Source organism: Penicillium macrosclerotiorum (assembly GCF_028827735.1).
Source record: "Penicillium macrosclerotiorum strain IBT 26536 chromosome Unknown utg000002l_segment0_segment0, whole genome shotgun sequence".
Lineage (NCBI taxonomy): Eukaryota > Fungi > Ascomycota > Eurotiomycetes > Eurotiales > Aspergillaceae > Penicillium > Penicillium macrosclerotiorum.
In genome coordinates, this window is record NW_026643082.1 from 4,369,929 (window position 1) to 4,390,334 (window position 20,406).

Genomic DNA, 20,406 nt, shown 5'->3' on the forward strand with positions numbered 1-20,406 from the left:
AATTACTCCCCTGGACTGAACTGTGGACATAACTTCTACATTATGAAACAGTATCTAGGTGAGTTCTGGTATTTTTGGATAGGAGAAGAAACTCCCCAAGCTGCCTCGGCAGAGATCAATGGTACGAAACAGTAGCGATCAGACAGAAGATAACTTATCGGATGTCTAAATTATTACTCTTTTACTGGGAAAGTATGAGAGATTGAGGTGTGGGATCACTTCGGTTGGCCGAGCAGAGAGATTTCATCCAAGTTGAACATTAAGACTAGCCAGACATTTTTTATGAAGACCTGTCCATACTAGCGAGATCCGAGGTCTACCAAGAATAATCAATACCGAGAATCTTCAGCTGTCCAGCGCAAAGCACCGCTCAACCGAATCGGCATTGTTTCCCCACCAATTTGGCATTGAGATCTGTTTGCCAGCTCCGAAGAAGAAAAAGATGAGCAACATATTCAAGTTGAATCCCGCATCAAAAGCAGCCGCAACTAAGTAATTGTAACGCTTCCATACTTCGAAATGACGTCGATATGCCCAGTACATCACGATATACCCACCGATAATCGCGGACGTGTAACCGGTGCTAACATTACCGTAGAACATGGCCAGGCCGCCGAAGAAAATACTGACGTTCCATAGATCGATCCGCAACTTCGGGAAGAATCGATGCAGAACAAATAGAACTGGCGGAATGACTGCGCCGACTAGGAACGACCAGGGCAGCGGGCTCATCTCGGCCTCAGCAAAGAGCCTCTTTGGGCCGAGGATTGCATACTGGACACCCATTGTGTTGGAAGTCTGTAACTTCTGACCAGTCCACTGGTTGAGTGGGTCTGACTTCTTGCCGGTTAGATAGTCGCCTTTAGTATCCATAATCCAGCGGATAACGGCATAGTTGATGGGCACGCCCATGCAGACGCCAAAGATCTGGGAGAAGAAAATCGCCCGGGGCGGAATATGCATGTAATGTCCGATCTTTTGATCTTGCAACATGTACTGCGCGCGATACCAGGCATCTCCGGCAATTGAGCCGTACACCGAAGGGCCACATGGATGCTGATGACCGGAACCAGCTTTGGTGTGTACCATGTAGCCATACATCAGCTCGTTGAAGGAGCCGGTCTCAAGTTGGTAGTTCGAGATAGCATACAGCCAAGCGAAAGGAATAACGAAAATCGCGGCGCTTGCGAGAGCCACGAATAAGGTCCAGATCGGGATAAAGAGATATCCACATGCGATAGTTGTGATCAGAATAATGAATGCCGCCAAGAAGAGCACCAAATACCACCAGAGAGGAATCTCTTTGTATTGTCTTTGGATGACATTAAGGCGATCGTGATACTGATGGTGAATACTCTGTCCTGCTGCAGCCTTGGCAGACTTGCGACTCTCGAAAATTTTGATAAAATTCTGTCGCACCTGCGTGAAGCCAAACGTTGCGATCCAAGTGATCGCCGCCGGCAGCTTGGCATAGTCAAAAAAAGTTGCCCACACGTTCTGTAACCCCATATACATGGGGCCATACTCTTCATATGCAGTTTCGTTGAGGTGGTAAGTGGAGGTCATTACTTTGGTGACCGGGTAGCTTGTGCCATTGGCCTGAAAAAGGCTGTTGGACATGAGGCCATGCTTGTAGCTCCCTAGCTTTCCCCATTTCGCCGCAGGAAGGAGAACCCAGCAATTGAAAGCAAAGGCCAGAAACAAGAGCACTTGCGTCCACCAGGGAGTCAGCATGATCGAAGACCCGTTCCAATTGATGTTGGACCAATCTAGCGAGAGATTGAGGAAGCCCATACCGCCCAGCCCCGAGCCGATGAAGTTAGCTACTGGGTTCCGTGGGGCAACCCAGCACAGGAAGGCTAGGGAGGAGGTGAAAGGAAAGACATACTCTGGCAGAAATTGCCACAAAGTCATACCCAAAAGAGCAAAGAAGAAGACCTTCATCTGACGACGGGCGAGCGCCGAGGAAGTATCGGTCCTCCGGAAGGTTTCGAATAGGGTGGTCTGCATCAAGGCCTGCGGCCAGATATACTCCGGATCGGGCAGCAGGATGTTTCGCGCGAGTGCAGCAAAAGCATATCCGGTCCACACGATGGCCAGCATGAAGAATATCGCCACGGCCGGGTTGATCCTCTCCCCATACCAGAGTTCCGCCAGGACAATCGGGGCATAGCCGAGATTATAGGTCGCCCCCGATGCAGCTGTCACAGTCACCAATACATGTTCCTTGATGCTCCAGGGTCCTGGGTTGAGGCTGAACCCCCAGGTAGTTCCCGGCACTCGAATGTTCCAGGCCGGAAGTGTTCTGGCTAGAAAGTGACCGGCATAGTGACAGGCAATTTGGACGAAGAAGACGGAGTACGGCGCTTGGGTTGTTCGGAAGTAGCTCATCTGTGACAGGAACGCTCCCGGGATCACGAAAAGGGCCGCCAGCACAAAATAGCGGAAGGTGATGGTGGGCAAGGTGGGATCGTCGGTGAGATTGATCAGCTGGCGCACCTGCAATGGCAGTGCGGCAATTTCAGGGTTTTCATGACTTTCTTGTTCAATCGCGAAGGTCTCTGTTTGGGCCTTGATCTTTTCCTCGTCGGCGCCGGTGGTCTGGTTCGTCTCCGAGGGAGAAGAAAGCGAGGACACCTCTACAGGATCCGCATGATCGCTCGTGACGATCGTCGTTGACTGTTCGACTTGGTGCCGTCGCTTGAGTACACCCAGGAGTGACATCCTTGGTCAGACACCACAGAAACCAACCGGGTGAATGAGCGGGAAAGGGAGAGCTCAGATTTACGAAGTTCTACCAGTCCCCGCGCGGGGTCATCCCTTGTTTTAAGAGGGGATGAGTTCTTCTGAATATTTTTTTTTTTTTTTTAATTTCTTTATTTGGGTTATTTCTCATGGCGTGCGATGCCAGCTTATCAGCACCATTCTCCGATTCTGCGAATTGACCGAGGAAACCACGAACCGCCCATACACCGGGCATCAGGCGCATTAAGGAGGAGCCAATAGGATCTCTTCCAGGGCCTTCAAAGCGGGGGGTCTCGGGGTTTTACCTTTGGAGATGTTACATTGGCCGGTCCAAAAGCTTGCGAAGCTTAGGAAGGAAGATACAATTTCGGGGCGATTTAAGCATAGCGCGGATGGCGTTATCAGGGCGCGCCAAGCAGGGTTAGCGTCCCCGGCCCTTTTGCCCTGAAGGCCCGGAGCTGTTATTAATATAAACTCAGAAAGTCCAGTTTCCATTGGAAGAATTCCTAGTTGCCAGAGGCCAAGCAATCTAGTTAGTCCACAGAGGGAGTGGGAATCGATCCTCTTGGTGGCAATCCCTTGTTGGCTTTCTTTCCTTTGGCTCCTGCGGACTTGTGCTCTAGACCATGTCGCAGAGAGGACACTTGAACAGGGAATGAGGGTTATGGATGATACACGATGGGAGATAGAGTATGAATTCTGGAGTATAGGCAATGGCAAGCTTTCAATACAGTACCCACGAGGCTCGTTTGAACGATAAGGGTTCGAAGGAATTGTTATCTAGGCTTGACTCAGGCTGGATACTGCGGCGGGGCATAATGCGCATAAGGCGACAAGGCAACAAGGCGAAACGGATATTCTAGCCTTAGTGCCTTAACGCCTTGAAAGCATGGCATTAAATTTTTGCCACCTTCATAAGGCATAAGATATCAGATCATGTGACCCATCCCTCCTCCCAAGCCGTTGTTGCCCGAGTGATTTTGGGGTGGAGTGCATGAATTCATCATGACGCTCTCCAAGTCCGTGACCGTACCAGTACCAATCAGCCGCACCCCTCTCCACCCCGTTTTCCCCCTTGATAAGAGGAATGCTCACGTCACAAAACCCACTCCATACAGTGTCTGTAGTCACACCCGTCACAGTCGGTCAGGCCCTCATCCCACCATGATTACATCATACTTTGCCCCGCCAAAAAAAAAATTCAATAGAAAGCAGCATCAACAAAGGCAAACGATGGCAATTGCCAACTCTCTGGCAGTTAGGGGAATGGTACAGAGCTTTGTCGTAGTCACCCGGCTCCACTCGACCCATCTGGAAGCCACCAGTAGGCCCATGAGGGCTGTGGCAGGCGCTGTTGCTGGGGCATCGAAGGCAATGGAACCCGATGGATGCCCATGGAAGCTCCCCTGCTAGAAGCTTCTGAGCAATACACCGCTCACTATATAGCAGGATTTCGCTGCCCACACCCTCCCATCCTTTTTTTCTCTTTCACTACTCTCATCTAAACCTCCTCATATCCCCCTTCCTCCTGTACACTATCTGATTTCCTCACGAATTTCCTTTTTTAACGACTTCTCCCTCCTACCTTATACTCTCACACACATTCACAATGGCCCCCGCTGTCGGTATCGATCTGGGTACCACCTACTCCTGTGTGGGTGTGTTCCGTGATGACCGCATTGAAATCATTGCCAACGACCAGGGTAACCGCACTACCCCCTCGTTCGTTGCCTTCACCGACACCGAGCGTCTGATCGGTGATGCCGCCAAAAACCAGGTTGCCATGAACCCCCACAACACCGTTTTTGATGCCAAGCGTCTCATCGGTCGTCGTTTTGAGGATGCTGAGGTCCAGGCCGATATGAAGCACTGGCCCTTCAAGGTCATCTCCAAGGCCACCAAGCCCGTCATTGAGGTTGAGTTCAAGGGTGAGGCCAAGCAGTTCACTCCCGAGGAGGTTTCCGCCATGATCCTCGTCAAGATGCGTGAGACCGCCGAGGCCTATCTCGGTGGCACCGTTAACAACGCTGTCATCACTGTCCCCGCCTACTTCAACGACTCTCAGCGTCAGGCTACCAAGGATGCCGGTCTCATTGCTGGCCTCAACGTCCTGCGTATCATCAACGAGCCCACTGCTGCTGCCATTGCCTACGGTCTCGACAAGAAGACCGAGGGTGAGCGCAACGTCCTGATCTTCGATCTGGGTGGTGGTACCTTCGATGTGTCCCTCCTGACCATCGAGGAGGGTATCTTCGAGGTCAAGTCCACTGCCGGTGACACTCACCTTGGTGGTGAGGACTTCGACAACCGTCTCGTCAACCACTTCGTCAACGAGTTCAAGCGTAAGCACAAGAAGGACCTGACCACCAACGCTCGTGCCCTCCGCCGTCTCCGCACTGCTTGCGAGCGTGCCAAGCGTACCCTCTCTTCCGCCGCCCAGACCTCCATCGAGATCGACTCTCTCTTCGAGGGCATCGATTTCTACACCTCCATCACCCGTGCCCGCTTCGAGGAGCTCTGCCAGGACCTCTTCCGCTCCACCATGGACCCCGTCGAGCGTGTCCTCCGTGATGCCAAGATTGACAAGTCCTCCGTCCACGAGATTGTCCTCGTCGGTGGTTCTACCCGTATCCCCAAGATCCAGAAGCTCGTTTCCGATTACTTCAACAAGGACCCCAACAAGTCCATCAACCCCGATGAGGCCGTTGCTTACGGTGCTGCCGTCCAGGCCGCTATCCTGTCCGGTGACACTTCCTCCAAGTCCACCAACGAGATTCTGCTGCTCGATGTTGCCCCTCTGTCTCTCGGTATCGAGACCGCTGGTGGTGTCATGACTCCTCTGATCAAGCGTAACACCACCATCCCTACCAAGAAGTCCGAGACCTTCTCTACCTACTCCGACAACCAGCCCGGTGTCCTGATCCAGGTCTTCGAGGGTGAGCGTGCTCGCACCAAGGACAACAACCTGCTCGGCAAGTTCGAGCTCACTGGCATTCCCCCGCCCCCCGTGGTGTTCCTCAGATTGAGGTCACTTTCGATCTTGATGCCAACGGTATCATGAACGTCTCTGCCATCGAGAAGGGCACTGGCAAGTCCAACAAGATCACCATCACCAACGACAAGGGCCGTCTCTCCAAGGAGGAGATTGAGCGCATGCTTGCTGAGGCCGAGAAGTACAAGGCCGAGGATGAGGCTGAGGCTGGCCGTATCCAGGCCAAGAACGGTCTCGAGTCCTACGCTTACTCCCTCAAGAACACTCTCTCCGAGGGCAAGCTCCAGATCTCCGAGGACGACAAGAAGAAGGTTGAGGACAAGATCAACGAGGTCATCTCTTGGCTCGACAACAACCAGACTGCCGAGAAGGACGAGTACGAGAGCCAGCAGAAGGAGCTTGAGGGGTATGTTTCATCTATTCTTAATTGATCCCCACGTGAGATAACATGATACTAACATTTTTTTCTCTTGCAGTATTGCCAACCCCATCATCTCCGCTGCCTACGGTGGTGCCGCTCCCCCGGTGGCGCTGCCCCCGGTGCCGGCGGTGCCCGCTCCGCTGATGAGGTCGAGGAGAAGCCCGAGGAGCTTGACTAAACGTCTCGCCCTGAGCTCTTTTCTTTTTCGATTTTATGATGCCCGCCGCCTGGCTTTAAGTCCTTTTCCTTTCACGTCTTGTTTTACGAACTTATGGGATATCGAGTTTTCTTTTTGCGCATGATTGCATAGATCCAAGGTTATCTCGGCTGGGTAAAAAAAAGTCCTAGCGAATTTAAATTCCTTTAATTCATGTCTTCCACTCTGTAATCCAAAATGTAGGAACTTTTGCAGAATACATCGTAGTCCTCAACAAACTCCCTTTGCCTTGCTCTTCAATCGACATTGAAGTTTTTTGACTGTGACAATACTTGTTCCCCAAAATCTTGATCTTATGTCGAATATATATATTCAACAAGGTCAAAATTTAACTCAAATCTGAGATTACCACAAGCGGTTGCCACTGGATGTACAACAACTTGACAAGTCCTAAATGTACTGGATCCCGAGAAGCTTGCCCGTCTCTCTAACAAACGTGATAGCACACAGTAAAACATCCAGTCACCATGGATCTTAGCACAGCAAGGCAGGAGCAACCAACAAGCTCACAACCAGAGCGTGAAAAAGCAATAATCAAGATATCGAACGCAATAAAGGAACACAAACTCCAAACCCCAGAAAACACCTGCCCATCCAACCAAATCCATGATTATATGTGCCGCCGCTCCCCAAGCTCACACCTCAAATGCGACCCCAGATTCCAGGCACACCCACACTAGCGCCATAGTTTTTACATCGCTATTAGGTGCTTAGAGGTCCTTGAAATCTCCGTTCCACCACCGCTGCAGCCGTCGCTGGCCCAGCTGCACGACTGTGCCGTACCCGATTTCCGATGCCTTGTCCGGGTTTTGCTCGATCTGGTCACGACGGATGCGGGAGAATGCGGCAGCGACGCCAATGCCGAGTGCAAAGATGGGATCGCCCACTCTAGTTTGTGGGAGGTGGGTTAGCAATGGGTGTATCGGTATTCCGGAGGAAGATACTTTGGGGGAGGGGAGCCGGGGTTGCCAAAGGAGGGGGGTAGGATGTTGGATATTCTAGTCTGTGTAGATTATGACATACCGGGAGAGAAGATAGACAGTCATTGTCACCTTGTTTGGTTTGGTTGCGTGAAACGTGGGTGGATATGATGGGCGGGAGTTCGACGTTGGGAGATGAAGCTATCCAGTCACGTGAGGCTATCATGTTGAGATATATGTCCCTACGGCCTTCCCGGAAAAGCAGAGGGGTTAGTTGGGTGTTCAAGATACAGAATCTAAAAGAATTATTACCCAAATAAGAGTGAGTGATACTTGGTGGTAATAGAGATGGAGAATTTTTTATTTCTTGACTGTAAGCTAGACCTCGTCGCAGAATAAACCGTATCTATGGGGGGGGGGGGGGGGGGGGGGAAAATACACAAGCGGTCCAACGGAGGGGAGCTAGAAAAGCCCGCAAGAACCCGGGAAAGAAGAAATTAACAAAAATGGGGGAGTGTCGAAAAACGCCGCGGCTAAAAAACCTGTCAAGTATGTAGCCTCTCTTTCTTTATACAACCTGGCCGAAGGCAGGAATCAAAGTCTGTGCCAGCCAGAAGCTGAAAACGAGCTTGGGACCGGTCATCAGCAGCTTAGGAGTCAGACCCTTGAAGAAGCTGGGGAATCCCTCGTTCTTGAGCATGTTCGATACAATCCGGAAACCGGACTCGGGGTTCTCGAAGTTGCGGTTCTGGATACGGGTCTTGATGACATCCAAGGGGGCGGAGACGATCAGAGAAGCGCTAGCACCGCAGACGGAGGCGACGAAGTTCTGGGACCAGGTGGCCGAGTTGTAGTCCTTCAGGCTGTAAATGTACTCCTTGGCGAAAGCAGAGCCACCGAAGAGCTTTGGATTATGAGTCAGAATCCAGGTGTAAAAAAGACATGAAAGTCAAAACAGGAACTTACAGCGAAGGAGCCAGGGGCGTTACGAGCAGCGGTCCAGCCGGCACCGCGGTAAAGACCCATACCCTCATCGGAGATGATCTTGAACAGACCACGGCCACGGAAGGCCTCCGGGTTTGTCTGACGCTTAATCTTTAGGACGTCCAGAGGCAGTAGGACGATCTCACCAATACCAATCACACTATCGTAGAAAGTCAGCCACCAATATCGCATTGACTTCATCTTTATTCAGGGAAGAGTTTCTTACCTGCCCGCAGTAGCGTGCATGATGGCCTTGCCAGTTCCCTTTCCGAAAGCATTGTCGAAGTCGGAGCCGTGATGCAGGGCCAGGTAGTCGCGCGCGAAAGGCTGACCGCCATACTTGTAGATACGCTGAAGGACCTATTTATTCAGGAGTCAGTGGCCGGTCCCCTCGCACAAGCAAATTCTCTTCTTGTGTCGGAAGCACAAACCTTGTAACCAGCGGCATAGCCCAGACCGGGGAAAAGGGAGGTGAACTTGCGGCCGGCGGTAGCATTGGCGTACTCCTTGAAGACGACCTTGTTGAACTCGGTGGCCGAGGAGATCTAGCAAGACCCTGATTAGCAATCATTTCTCGATGCCCATGCGCAAAACCAGTGCATTCTCACCCGAGTCTGGTTGCTCATCAATCGCTTGGCCGTGGTGTCAACCTATCAAGGGGTTGTGTCAGTGCCAGCATAAATTGGCTCTCAAGGCAATTGAATCGTACAGGATGGAAGACCATCAGCTCGGCGATACCAGCACAACCTACGGAATCAACAATGTTAGCAATCCACACTCATGAGTCGCCTATTTTGGGGACTTTTTCTTACCGGAGCCGAGGAGACGGGCAGTCGCAGACTCCTTCTTGACATCCTTGGAGGCGGCACCAGCGCCGGCTTGGACAATAGCGCGGGGACATCTTGTGTGAGGGTTGAGAGAATGAACCAGTGAAGGGAGCCCCCAGGAACGAGGAACATGTGCCTGTAAATTTTATCGGAGCGATTCGGGTGCGACGCTAGTCCCGAAAGGGATCCGGAGTCGGAGAAGCCGCCAAGCAACTCATGGGACCATCCAATTTCTGGGACTATGGAGATCGGGTCACCGCGATAAGACGAAAGTGCATCACTCTCGCCATTATCCTTCATTTAACCAGGGCATCATCTGAGTTTTAGCGATGTATTCCATATCGAGCCCGACTGATCCATTAAAAGGGACGGGCATTGGCCTCACACGGCGCCCTACAGTGACTTAGAAAAGGACCATAACGGATGTATCAAAAGTGGGACATCAGCCCTGGAGTTTTCATTTCATTTCATCAATGTAAAAAAAAGCTAGCAGGCTTTAAGCAGCCTAGCAAAGATGGAATATCAAATGTGTGCAACACCGAATTAACGCCGCAAGACCAGAAAAGACAAATAGGACATCTCCAGATTGAACCCATCGTATCCACCAAAGCCAACTGGATATATTAACATCGGTCATCCGTCATAGGTGAACGCAGGGAGCCGAGGACCAGGAGGTAGGGCAAATCAAATAGGTAAGGCGTATGACCTTCTACAGGTCACCGAATGTGTTCTCGCCGGAGTATCTAAACATTCCGTTAGGTCAATATGGTCTGCTCACTGGTGGGTGAATATACAGAGGAAGGGAAACAGGCACATACGTGATGTACAGAAAGCCATCCTCGTCCTTGTGCTCTTCGTAGATGCTGCTCATCAGGGCGGCCGTGGGCGGCAGAACCTCATCGACGAAGATGAAAATCGCCTTCTCTGGGGAGAGCTTGATACGTTTGCGAATTACATAGACAAACTGGCCCACAGTCAAGTCGGCCGGGACAAGGTACTTCTTCTTGTCGATGGTGGCGATGTCCGACTTCTCGACCTTCTCGCAGATAACCTATGATTGAATCCGTTAGCTACCGAAAGAGGCGGTGAAGGCGGTTGGGACTCGTAGCACCGGAAACCACCAGCGATGGAAATTCAGATCACATCGAATAGATACTTACTGGGATGCGGTCCGCATACTTCTGACGAATGCGTTCAGCTTCCGCCTTTCGCTTCTCGAAGGGGTGCTCGTCCTTGAACTTGGAGCGCATGGTTGATAAGCTGATAACGTAAAGCGGGTCGGGTGTGGAGCGATGAGACAAAGGGACTCAAGAGAGCCTGAGTCGGAAAGAGTTCTAGTGTGTAGAGACAGTTGCGTGGAGACAGCCTCGAGATGAAGCTGGGTTTCTGAGAGGAACGATGGAGGAGGTGAAGTGTGAAGGAGAGGGGGAAACGGATGCCTGTCGATGACAAAAAGGGCAGCCCCCGCTGACGTTACCGTAAGGATACCATCACACGGGGCGGTGAGTCACGCGCCCGACTCACGTGAAGGGTCACTTGCATCTCAACAGCATCGCCGTTGATGCACCACTTGACTACTTCCCTTTCCTTAAAGGGACTGAAAGTATTGACTTTGATATAGTGTCCAAAGAAATGGTAAGATAATTTTGGTGCATTTGAGAGCTTAGATCTGGTCAAGAGAAATGTTTCCAATCGGATTATCCACTTACAACCTAACAGTCGGCCCAGATCTAGTTTAGTGCCAGAACAGGCCGAGGATCGAAGATCATTATCATCGTTATGCTATTGTTTCTCCCTAACAAGAGCCACACCGGAGTTCCCCCAAAACAGTTTTCCACAACCCTTATCACTCGTAATTTTCAACCTCTGAGCTGCTATGTAAGCCTGAAAAATCAGGTAGATGTTGACTGTTTGGGGCGTCTTCGGAGCTCTACTCGACGACGGCCTATTATACCTCCATATTCCAAGGCACTTACCCAATACATGTTACGCTTGTACACCATACTCTCTCGTGTTTCATATTCCAAGTATTGAAGTAGCTATTATCTATATTTATTTCGCTATTTTCCAATTCCGTAGGTATATCTTCAAGGCCAATATTGATGAGATAAAGAAAAGCGGAAGTTCGATATATTCGACAACGGATTCCATTCCATAACTTTCCTAAGCAAGCTCACCTCCAAAGTTTTCTTTTTTTCTTTTTTTTTTTCTCACAAGAAATCAAAAATTACCTGCACCTGCATTACTTAGGATATCAGACTGTGCCTCGCTTACCGAGCTGACCAGAGCAATAGTCATTTCCGAGAAGTTGCAAGAGAACAAAGCACCAGTATAAGCCATCAGAGTTCCAAAATCCAAGACAATATGTCATTTTCTATCGTCGGTTGAGAGCCCACCTACACTGCTCATTGATCTCATTGATCAACATATCGGGGGAGTTGAAGATGCTGCCCTCGTAGTCCCCCATCACAGTGGTGACACCGTCCCAGATATTCCCTTCAAAAATCTCTCCAGCGGTAGTTTTTCTGTAGGAATAATTTAGTCAGTATCACCATATCAAAGGCCCAATAGGTGTGTTCATCACAGCCATTGGAATAAGACGTCTCTCGATTGATACAGTTGTGGAGATTGAATCACGCCCCACATATACCCCGAATTCAAGTCGGTCACTTGAATATTTTGCCTGTACCGTCTCAGAACCTCAGGCCTTTGGTCTTGATGATGCCGCTGTAACCAATGCTAGAATAGTCTTGTTTGAAGCAGTATTGTGGTTGCAGCAGCGTACTGACCGGTAGTTAAGGTTGTTGAATATCCACAGCCATCTTAGAAATTTTTCTGCACATGCATCTCTTGTGCTCTAGAGAGCACAGACATTCCCGCTATTTGTTGTCTTCTGAGTCTGTGAAGTCAAACTCTTGGTTCAAAACAATGACATGGGGCGGTATTATCTGTCATCCACTCTCTGAGCTCATCAACGTCACTAGGGTATTGCGCTTCCGCACTCTCTCGGCCGGTCACGTCAACAGGTAGCAAAACCTTCAGCTTAATTACAGAACGTTTGCGATGCATCAAGATGGGGACACAAGGAATCATTCAAAACTTGATAGTTTTCTTCCTTGGAGTTTGCAGAGGAATAATAACTGAGCAAAAACATGGCATTGGGCCAGAAATTTGAAACAAGTATAAATACCGCGAAGACATTCCCTTCCTGGGATGTGAAATTGTACCAAAATATCTCCTCTCTCTCTACTCTTCATGAGGAAACTGGTCCGATAGCCCCTAGGAAAATGAATAACCCAAGTGTTTCTAATTGAGGAATCGCTTGCATTATTCCCTTTGTAAGCGTTTTTGATTTGACAGGAATTATTGTGTTAGCTTGCTCATCAACCCAAGAGCAGAAAAGAGATGGTTTTGCTGTTATTAAACCTTCATAGTCTTTTATTTTTTTTTCAAAAACTTATTCCCTTAGAATGTGTATGCTATGATGAGCTTTATAGGATAACCCATGAATTTCCCAGTCAAGATCGGAAAAATTACTCGGAAAAATATCAAAAGCAAGAAATAATATATTCAGTCCTAGGATGATTTTGTCTATCCCAGATCCGTTCTTATCGATTTCGATTCCTCCATTACTATGTAGACTTCACTATAACCAACTCATCGTCAGAGCTAAATTCGAATATTGCAGCACTATCATCACTAAAGAGCTCAGTCAAAGTGTCACTGTCACTGATATTATTGCTAGCACTGTCATAATTGACATTCCACTCGGCCTACCCTCAAAGGGCAGAGAGGCGATGGAAAATCCTTTTGATTTCTAGTATTCAAATGAGGGAAGAGGAATAGTGTCGGGATCGGAGGTTTTGAGCGGAAAACATGACTGGATGTAATGGGTCTCATGGTTTTAAAATCATACAACACAATCGTGTCGTCTGGTGAACTTGGAAAAACTTCCAAATCTGCGCGTTGTGACGGCGTATCATCGGACGAGTTAATGCTTTGTTTTTGAGCGGAAATCACCAAAACTCTACATTCATAGACATTCTATGTAGTGCCGAACGATGGGGCTTAGGGCAAATATGTGTCTCTTCCAGCACGCATATGCTAGATAGGAGGGTGTGATGAGATCTTGGCACTGTTCGATATCCGAAGCCGGAACGTCGTGGTGGAGGGCTGCGTTTCTCCACAAGCTGACCTTCCCGGGACTCCAAAAGTGTGACAAGAGTGTCCGTAATCAATGGGTCAATGCGTTCCTGTCTCTCCATAGACGAGGTACTATCGGTGCGGCGACCAGGTTTTGTGGGTCAAGACGTGTTAGCACGCAGGGCTTGCGATCTCTCTAAAGCACTAGCCCCAACATTTATTAGCACAACCCTAGCAGCTGACCTGTTTTCGCTTGCTTGCTTCACTGAGTCAACCGAAATAGCTTCGCCAAGGTCTCGTGTGGGCATGGGCATTCGTGGAGGCTTGTCAAACCCCGTGACCCTAACAGGTATTCTGTCATAACAAGTCTCTAGTAGCTCTAACAGAACCCAAAAATTTTTTTTCTTTCCCTTTATTAGGAACTCACACATATTCAAACTATCCGGGCTTGGTGCACAGCTTTTGTAGCGATACGGTCGTGCGCCATCGTATGTCATCAGCTCCCGCAGGACTTTTGAATCAGCAAACCATATCAATAGCCAAGTAGACACATATACAAATGACACGGGAGATTATTTAGTATCACTTCGACCAGGAGCTGTCGGTCATTGTCCTGCGATTCGGATGTTAGACCCATGTTGATCGAATTGGTTGGAGAAAACGAATTCAATTCGAAAGATTTCCTCCGAGATCTTCGAGTCTATGCTATCATCCCTCCTAGTGCGTGACAGAAACTGAACTCTCAACGAACTAAGTGAAGTACATACACGAATTAACATTTCAAATTACTATTTCATGAAGTCTCTTCTTCATTCGCTTTCGTTCACAGCGATCCGTGGAAGCTACCGAAAACCGTGAAATTGATATTGCCCCATAAATCCGTACATTGAGCAAGGTTGAACTTAAATCTTTCTCGCAGTTCAAGGCGTGAAATGTTAGACTATACTCATCGGAATTTCTTTTTTTGAGATATCGAGTGATCTATATTTCCCTTGCTGATTCTATTACGATAGTGTAAATTTGACTGAGGCTGGGGAACCCTCCAGACTGGCATCGGCCTCGCGACCCGAATTTCACCGCCAGTTCTTTCGTACACTCCGCTCGTGTCCCACTTGCCTGCAATAAAGTATATATTTGTTTTTTTCGCCAGCCGATCAATCCCGACTCGCGATCCTCTCGTAATTCGAACTTTTCGATATCAACAACTGTTGGTTCTGTACCTCACTTTCCGCCAATCAGGCATCTGAACGCGATCTTTTCTGGGCTGCCAACCCACCAATCAGCACTAAGTAACGGGTATTCCCGTCGGATGCCAGAACGATTTTCTGGATCCCTCTCCCGCTCTACCTATTTTTTTTCACCACCCATTCGATTTTTTTGGTCTGTTGTTACTCTCGATGCCCTATTGGATTTCAAATCAAAGAAAAAAAAACCCAAAAAAAACACGAGCGCCGATCATTTCGGAATCCGGAATTGGGGCTCTCGTTCGTCAAAGCCGTCCTCCGTATAGATTAATCCAACAGAAGAAACGGCACCACGCGAGAGGCCACGAACGCTGCCACTCGCTTCCTCCGAGGACGGCGATAGAGTGGAGTCAAACGACAAGCTATGGCCAGCGACGGGGGGCCGAAGGCTCCCAGATCTTGAACCGAACGAAGAAAAGGGGGGTTTCCTTCTCGAAGTCCTCCTAGCGAGATTTTCCGCTGTCACCCTCCCTTGCTGCAATTCCTACTGTAAGTGTCCAATTCCGCTCAGCTATGCCGGTCATGTCGACCGATCGAGAATGAAAAAAGTACGAAATTCTCCCCATTCGGCATTTCTGGCTACTGAACTAGCCCAGAAATCTAATTGAGCTTCTTTCTTTTCTCTCAAGGTTTATAATTTCTAAGCGCGATGGCTCTTGAGCGTTGCGTTCTGAAGTAGTCTTTCCTGGGGAAAAAAATGTAATTTTCTTGTTGCTTAGGGCTCGAATCCCCACCATTCTACACATCTACAAATACCGGCCTGTCATTGGCGGCATCTCAAACCGAAGCAAAAGTGTCGCACTGGCAACTCGTGATAATGCTCAGCACCTTCGTAGTCTAGTAATTCCTCTGTCCTGTTTACCAGAGTCGCTTTCATGACAGGCAGGAGGCCATCAGAACAACTATATAATCCATCGGGGGAGGGGCCGACCTCTCAGAATGAAGTCCCGATGAAGCCGTCGGAGCCGCATAGTGCCCCTGCAACGCCAATCCAGCCCTCCACCGTGGACTCGCCATCAACATGGGGATCAAGGGCCACCCACTCAACCCCCGCGTTGAGCGATGCTCAGACGGCATCAAATGCAAAAGTTGCGATTCCTCGTCAACCTCCAGGGAATGCACCCCGCTACAATCGACGAGTGCCTCGGGCCTGTGAGTCGTGTAGACAGCGCAAAACGAAATGCAGCGGGGACACGCCAGTTTGCCGCCAATGTCGTGAATTGAGAGTAAACTGTCACTACCCCGTTGGATGGAGGGAAAAGATGAAAAAGTACGCCTTCTTATTCGATATGCGCTCTTTTTTTATTTTTATTATTATTTTTGAAGCTGTTGGAAATGCTGGGCAATGTTGACTAGTTGGTTCGGCTCCCATAGGGATGTGGACAAGCTCACGGCGGAAGTCCAGGAGTATGAGAACCTCATCAACGACCTCCGAAATGCTGCCGAGTCTCGCTCGGCGGACTGGATCAAAAGCCTTCTGGACAAGGTACGTCCCGCTTGTTGCCATGCAGTTGCACGACTGACTTCGCGATGATGAAAGCATGGTCTGCTGGGCGATGAATTCGTCGACAATTCTCGTTCCATGCTATCTACTCCTCGGAATGAGATAGAAGTTGATGAAGCGTCCCCCTTGTCATCTATTGGGTCTCTGGAAGCAATTGATCGAGTGGAGGAGGATCTGAACCGCACTGAACACACTCGGGCAACAGGATTTATGGGTAAAAGCTCAGAAATCTCATGGATGCAACGAGTTCAAAGAGAGGCCGAGCAACGAGCTCGCGGTCATGCCGGCACTCTTGAACCTAACCAAGACGAAGCGGGCGAAGGACGGGATGGATTCTCCCTTCATGCCCTGAATTACCACCTGGACGATCTCGACATTTCGGTATCGGAACCGGTCCAACTATATGACATGCCTCCGCGACACCTCGCCGACCGGCTCTTCAACGACTACCTAGACACCGTGCACCCCTTCTTCCCCATCATCAGTAAACCACTCTTCCGCGCTCAATACCAAACCTTTTTCGACAGTTTTTCTCGACCTTCTGCCCCTCGCCCCGGCGACAAATGGCTCGCGATCTTGAATACCATCTTTGCTATTGCGGCCAAACACGCTCATCTCATCAATGCTCCGTGGCGCGGAGACCGCAACGATCATCTGGTATACCTGACCCGAGCCAGACTTCTCAGTCTGAACGGCGAAGTCTTATTCAGTCATCCGGATCTCCAACAAGTCCAAGTAGAGAGCCTGACTGCATTTTACCTGCTTTCGTCGGACCAAATCAACAGGTCCGTATCTTGGGCACTTTCTTCTTTCGATCTGGAATCAACCCTAATGGTTTGAACAGGGCATGGAGGATATCGGCTTTAGCTGTGCGTTCTGCCATCACTCTTGGTATTAATTTGAAGAACAACAGCTCCATAACCCCTAACATTTCGAAAGAAGCTCGTTATAGAGTTTGGTGGTGTCTGTACTCCTTCGAGCATATGCTGGGCATCATGACTGGAAGAGCCATTTACACACTTGATGGAGGTTATGCCACACCGTTACCGCTTCCATTTGAAGAAGAGCAGCTACAAGAAGACCCGACAGCCATTGAAGTACTCAACAATGCCTCTTTGCGGGATGAATTGATCAATAATGTTATGTCGAGTTCATGGCTCCGACGAACAACCAGCAAGGACGACATTCACAAATCTCGACCACGAGATCAAAGATGGTTGCAGAAGATCCCGTCTAACTTCGGACTCTGCTATCTCTATCACTGTGACCTGACAATAATAACCCAAGAAATTGTCAACAAAGTTTATTCAACAAATTGCGTCGTGCTTCCGTGGTCCGACATTGAAGCACGGCTTGATGATTTGAGATCTCGGATCGATGACTGGAAATCGAGCCTCCCAACGGCACTCGACTTTACTCAAGATGAAACAGACGAGAGCCCGGACCAACGTCGCTGTAAATTGATCTTGGCCTTCCATTATTACAGTGCCCGGATCACTCTTGGTCGCCCTTGTCTTTGTCGACGGGATGCGCGCCAAAACAACTCCTCACAAAGCTTCAGCCATATGATGGCCGTGATTACTTTAGACTCTGCTTCACGCATGCTTGATCTCGTTCCAGATGAGCCCGATATTCTCCAACTTTACCAGATCTGTCCGTGGTGGTGTGTTCTCCGCTATCTCATGCAGGCCGCCACTGTCATCCTGCTTGAGCTGTCTTTTGGCAGCGTACACATGCCGGAAGAGGAGAAAAAGTTCGTTCGATTGGCGAAAAAGTCCATTCGCTGGTTCTATGCAATGTCAGAGCGCAGTATGGGCTCGCGACGGGCGTGGCAACTCTGTGATTCCAGCTTTCGAAAGCTCGCCAGTGGCATGAAGTATACTACCAACGACATCCCCTTCGAACCATACCAACAAGGTCCCGCTACAGCCGAGACTACGAACCGATTACCCGCTCCATCCAGTCGTGCTACAACCTCTACTTCCAGTGACTATTTCAGTTTACAGTTAGAGGACATGAATCCATTTGTCTCCCGTCCAACGCCAGAAGCAGATATCTGGACCAGCTATTTCAACCTTCCCACACCAGATCTGATGTGGGCCCCGCTTCATCATACCGAACTTTCTCATGACTCATACTTCCCCAATGCTCCTCTTAACGAAGATTTGATCCGGTCTTTCTTCCAATCTTCGGATGAGGAGACCAGAGAACCCACATGATCTCGGCAAGGGATATCTCCATTATCGGCCAACAAGATGAAAAGAAAACGTACACGCATATTCTTACTTACTTGTTGAGTCCTCAGCCATTTACTCAAACATCATTTCATTCAATAGCGCTTTAGCATATTCTTCACAAGAAGATTTAGATTTGCATAACTGGCCTTCTTCGAAACCCTCTGGATGTGCCTGTAGAGCGTCACGATTTCAGTGATGCCTATGTGTTGATCAGAAAATAAAGATGACTATATCAAAAAACCTGAAACTTTTGAGCAAAATCTGCAAAGACCCGCTACAGCCTCGACTTGAGACAAGAATTAAGCAATAGAACTGAACCATAGAGCTGAATGGACCAATCGCGGCCAACAACTAAACCTCGGGCTAACCGGGTGCTTATCTCACCCTCGTCCATCCCGGGCGCACCCCAGAAAATGCAAATAGTGCAAACAGACCTGCGGATTGTCTGATTGTCGTACCACCGGGTTTCATGATCACGATGATTTCCCGCGGGGCTCTCGGACATCTATTTTGTACAATTGCTTCTTATTTGCCAGAGTGCCCTAAATTGATCTGATCCCTGTCGCTTTGATTGTTTTTTCAATCCCAGTCCTCTGTCATTTCCCGCCAAAATGGCTTCGCGATCATTCATGCCTCTGCGCAAGTCACTGGGCCAGCTGCCTGCTCGCAGCGCCCGGGCAGCTGGTGGCAATGCAGGTTCTTCGTTTCGTCACTATGCTACTGAGCAGGCCCCTCGTCAGAAGCCGCAGTTCACAGTGTGGCGGCCATACCTGCGGCTCGCAATTGGTGTGCCGTTCATAGGCGCGATCATCTACTCAATGGTAGGCATAATATTCCCCGGACTTGCAACGCGCATCTTCTAATCTGAAATTAGGCCACCGGCGAAGTCACTGACCTCGATTCCCCCTCCATTGTTGAACTAGATGAAGCCTTGAAGAAATCCTCCGACATCAACGAGTCCTCGCCTATGCGCCTGCGGATGGAGAAGCTCATCAAGGAGCACCAGCAAAAAATCATCGAAGAGCTTGGCAGGATAGACGGCAAACAATTTAAGACAGATACATGGTCGCGTCCCAATGGCGGCGGTGGAATCTCCTGCGTGTTGCAGGATGGAAATGTCTTTGAGAAGGCCGGTGTGAACGTCTCCGTGGTTTACGGCGAGCTGCCGCGGCCCGCTATTGAGAAGATGCGCGCAGACCACAAGTCCTTCGTCGGAGCTGATGTTGACTCGCTGAGCTTCTTTGCTGCTGGTCTCTCGCTGGTCCTCCACCCTCACAACCCAATGGCTCCCACCGTGCATCTTAACTACCGCTATTTCGAAACATCCGATCCAAAGGATCCGATCAACGGCGACAAGAATTGGTGGTTCGGCGGCGGCACTGATCTAACCCCGTCTTACCTCTTCCCTGAGGATGCGCAGCATTTCCACAAGACTATCAAGGAAACCTGTGATCGCCACGACGCCACGTACTACCCAAAGTTCAAAGCCTGGTGCGACAAGTACTTCTACCTGCCCCACCGCGGCGAATGCCGAGGTGTCGGCGGCATCTTCTTCGACGATCTCGACGCCAACTTCCTACAAACTTCCGCCGGATCGTCATCAAACCCGCAGGAAACCCTCTTCTCCTTTGTCTCCGATGGCCTGGCTTCCTTCCTGCCCTCGTACGTGCCTATCCTCGAGCGCCGAAAGGATATGCTTTACACGCCAGAGCAGAAGCAGTGGCAACAGCTCCGCCGTGGCCGCTACGTAGAGTTCAATCTTGTCTACGACCGCGGTACCAGCTTTGGCCTGCGCACCCCCAACGCGCGCATTGAGAGTATCCTCATGAGTCTGCCGCGCACGGCAAGCTGGGCCTACATGGACCCCGTCTCGGGCACCAGGACCGAGGCTATGCCCATCGATGAGGACGACTTGGGTGAGGATAAGGCCAGCGAGAAGGAGATTATGGATGTGCTGAAGCACCCCCGGCAATGGGCTTGAGGTGACGTGCCATTTTTAACCCTGGGGACGGGATCAATTGAATTGATTGGCTCCTGATTTTTTGAATGTCTCAGGTGAAAATACTGTATCATTGTTTCAACATTTAGTCATGAAGGGCATAGCCTTCTGTGTACATTACTCAAAAATATGTAATATCGCGATATTATTCCAGGGCAAGCAAATACAAGTTC

At 49.6% G+C, this 20,406-nt stretch overlaps 7 protein-coding genes across 7 annotated transcripts; 3 read left to right on the forward strand and 4 right to left on the reverse strand.

Moving 5' to 3' along the window:
* Nucleotides 1-345: 345 nt before the first annotated feature.
* On the reverse strand, nucleotides 346-2,724 carry N7462_002716 (OPT family oligopeptide transporter; the record flags this gene model as incomplete). The annotated part of the gene is made up of 1 exon (XM_057074442.1): nucleotides 346-2,724. One exon carries the CDS (start codon nucleotides 2,722-2,724, stop codon nucleotides 346-348), a length of 2,379 nt encoding a protein of 792 aa, XP_056938083.1.
* A 1,630-nt stretch (nucleotides 2,725-4,354) lies between these two features.
* On the forward strand, nucleotides 4,355-6,460 carry hsp70 (molecular chaperone Hsp70; the record flags this gene model as incomplete). The annotated part of the gene is made up of 3 exons (XM_057074443.1): nucleotides 4,355-5,755; nucleotides 5,824-6,143; nucleotides 6,214-6,460. 3 exons carry the CDS (start codon nucleotides 4,355-4,357, stop codon nucleotides 6,458-6,460), a joined length of 1,968 nt encoding a protein of 655 aa, XP_056938084.1.
* A 625-nt stretch (nucleotides 6,461-7,085) lies between these two features.
* On the reverse strand, nucleotides 7,086-7,421 carry N7462_002718 (uncharacterized protein; the record flags this gene model as incomplete). The annotated part of the gene is made up of 2 exons (XM_057074444.1): nucleotides 7,086-7,263; nucleotides 7,399-7,421. 2 exons carry the CDS (start codon nucleotides 7,419-7,421, stop codon nucleotides 7,086-7,088), a joined length of 201 nt encoding a protein of 66 aa, XP_056938085.1.
* A 442-nt stretch (nucleotides 7,422-7,863) lies between these two features.
* N7462_002719 (putative mitochondrial GTP/GDP transporter Ggc1) lies at nucleotides 7,864-9,242 on the reverse strand (the record flags this gene model as incomplete). The annotated part of the gene is made up of 7 exons (XM_057074445.1): nucleotides 7,864-8,199; nucleotides 8,262-8,439; nucleotides 8,506-8,639; nucleotides 8,711-8,824; nucleotides 8,888-8,929; nucleotides 8,989-9,026; nucleotides 9,092-9,242. Coding segments are annotated over 7 exons (993 nt in total), but the record flags the coding sequence as incomplete, so codon positions are not given.
* Nucleotides 9,243-9,866: 624 nt separating this feature from the next.
* On the reverse strand, nucleotides 9,867-10,356 carry N7462_002720 (autophagy-related protein 8; the record flags this gene model as incomplete). The annotated part of the gene is made up of 2 exons (XM_057074446.1): nucleotides 9,867-10,157; nucleotides 10,267-10,356. 2 exons carry the CDS (start codon nucleotides 10,354-10,356, stop codon nucleotides 9,867-9,869), a joined length of 381 nt encoding a protein of 126 aa, XP_056938087.1.
* Nucleotides 10,357-15,514: 5,158 nt separating this feature from the next.
* N7462_002721 (fungal specific transcription factor domain-containing protein) lies at nucleotides 15,515-18,216 on the forward strand (the record flags this gene model as incomplete). The annotated part of the gene is made up of 4 exons (XM_057074447.1): nucleotides 15,515-15,645; nucleotides 15,868-15,979; nucleotides 16,034-16,782; nucleotides 16,842-18,216. 4 exons carry the CDS (start codon nucleotides 15,515-15,517, stop codon nucleotides 18,214-18,216), a joined length of 2,367 nt encoding a protein of 788 aa, XP_056938088.1.
* A 629-nt stretch (nucleotides 18,217-18,845) lies between these two features.
* Nucleotides 18,846-20,215, forward strand: hem13 (coproporphyrinogen oxidase; the record flags this gene model as incomplete). Its single annotated transcript, XM_057074448.1, has 2 exons — nucleotides 18,846-19,055; nucleotides 19,109-20,215. The coding sequence occupies 2 exons, from the start codon at nucleotides 18,846-18,848 to the stop codon at nucleotides 20,213-20,215; spliced, it is 1,317 nt and encodes a 438-aa protein (XP_056938089.1).
* Nucleotides 20,216-20,406: the final 191 nt, after the last annotated feature.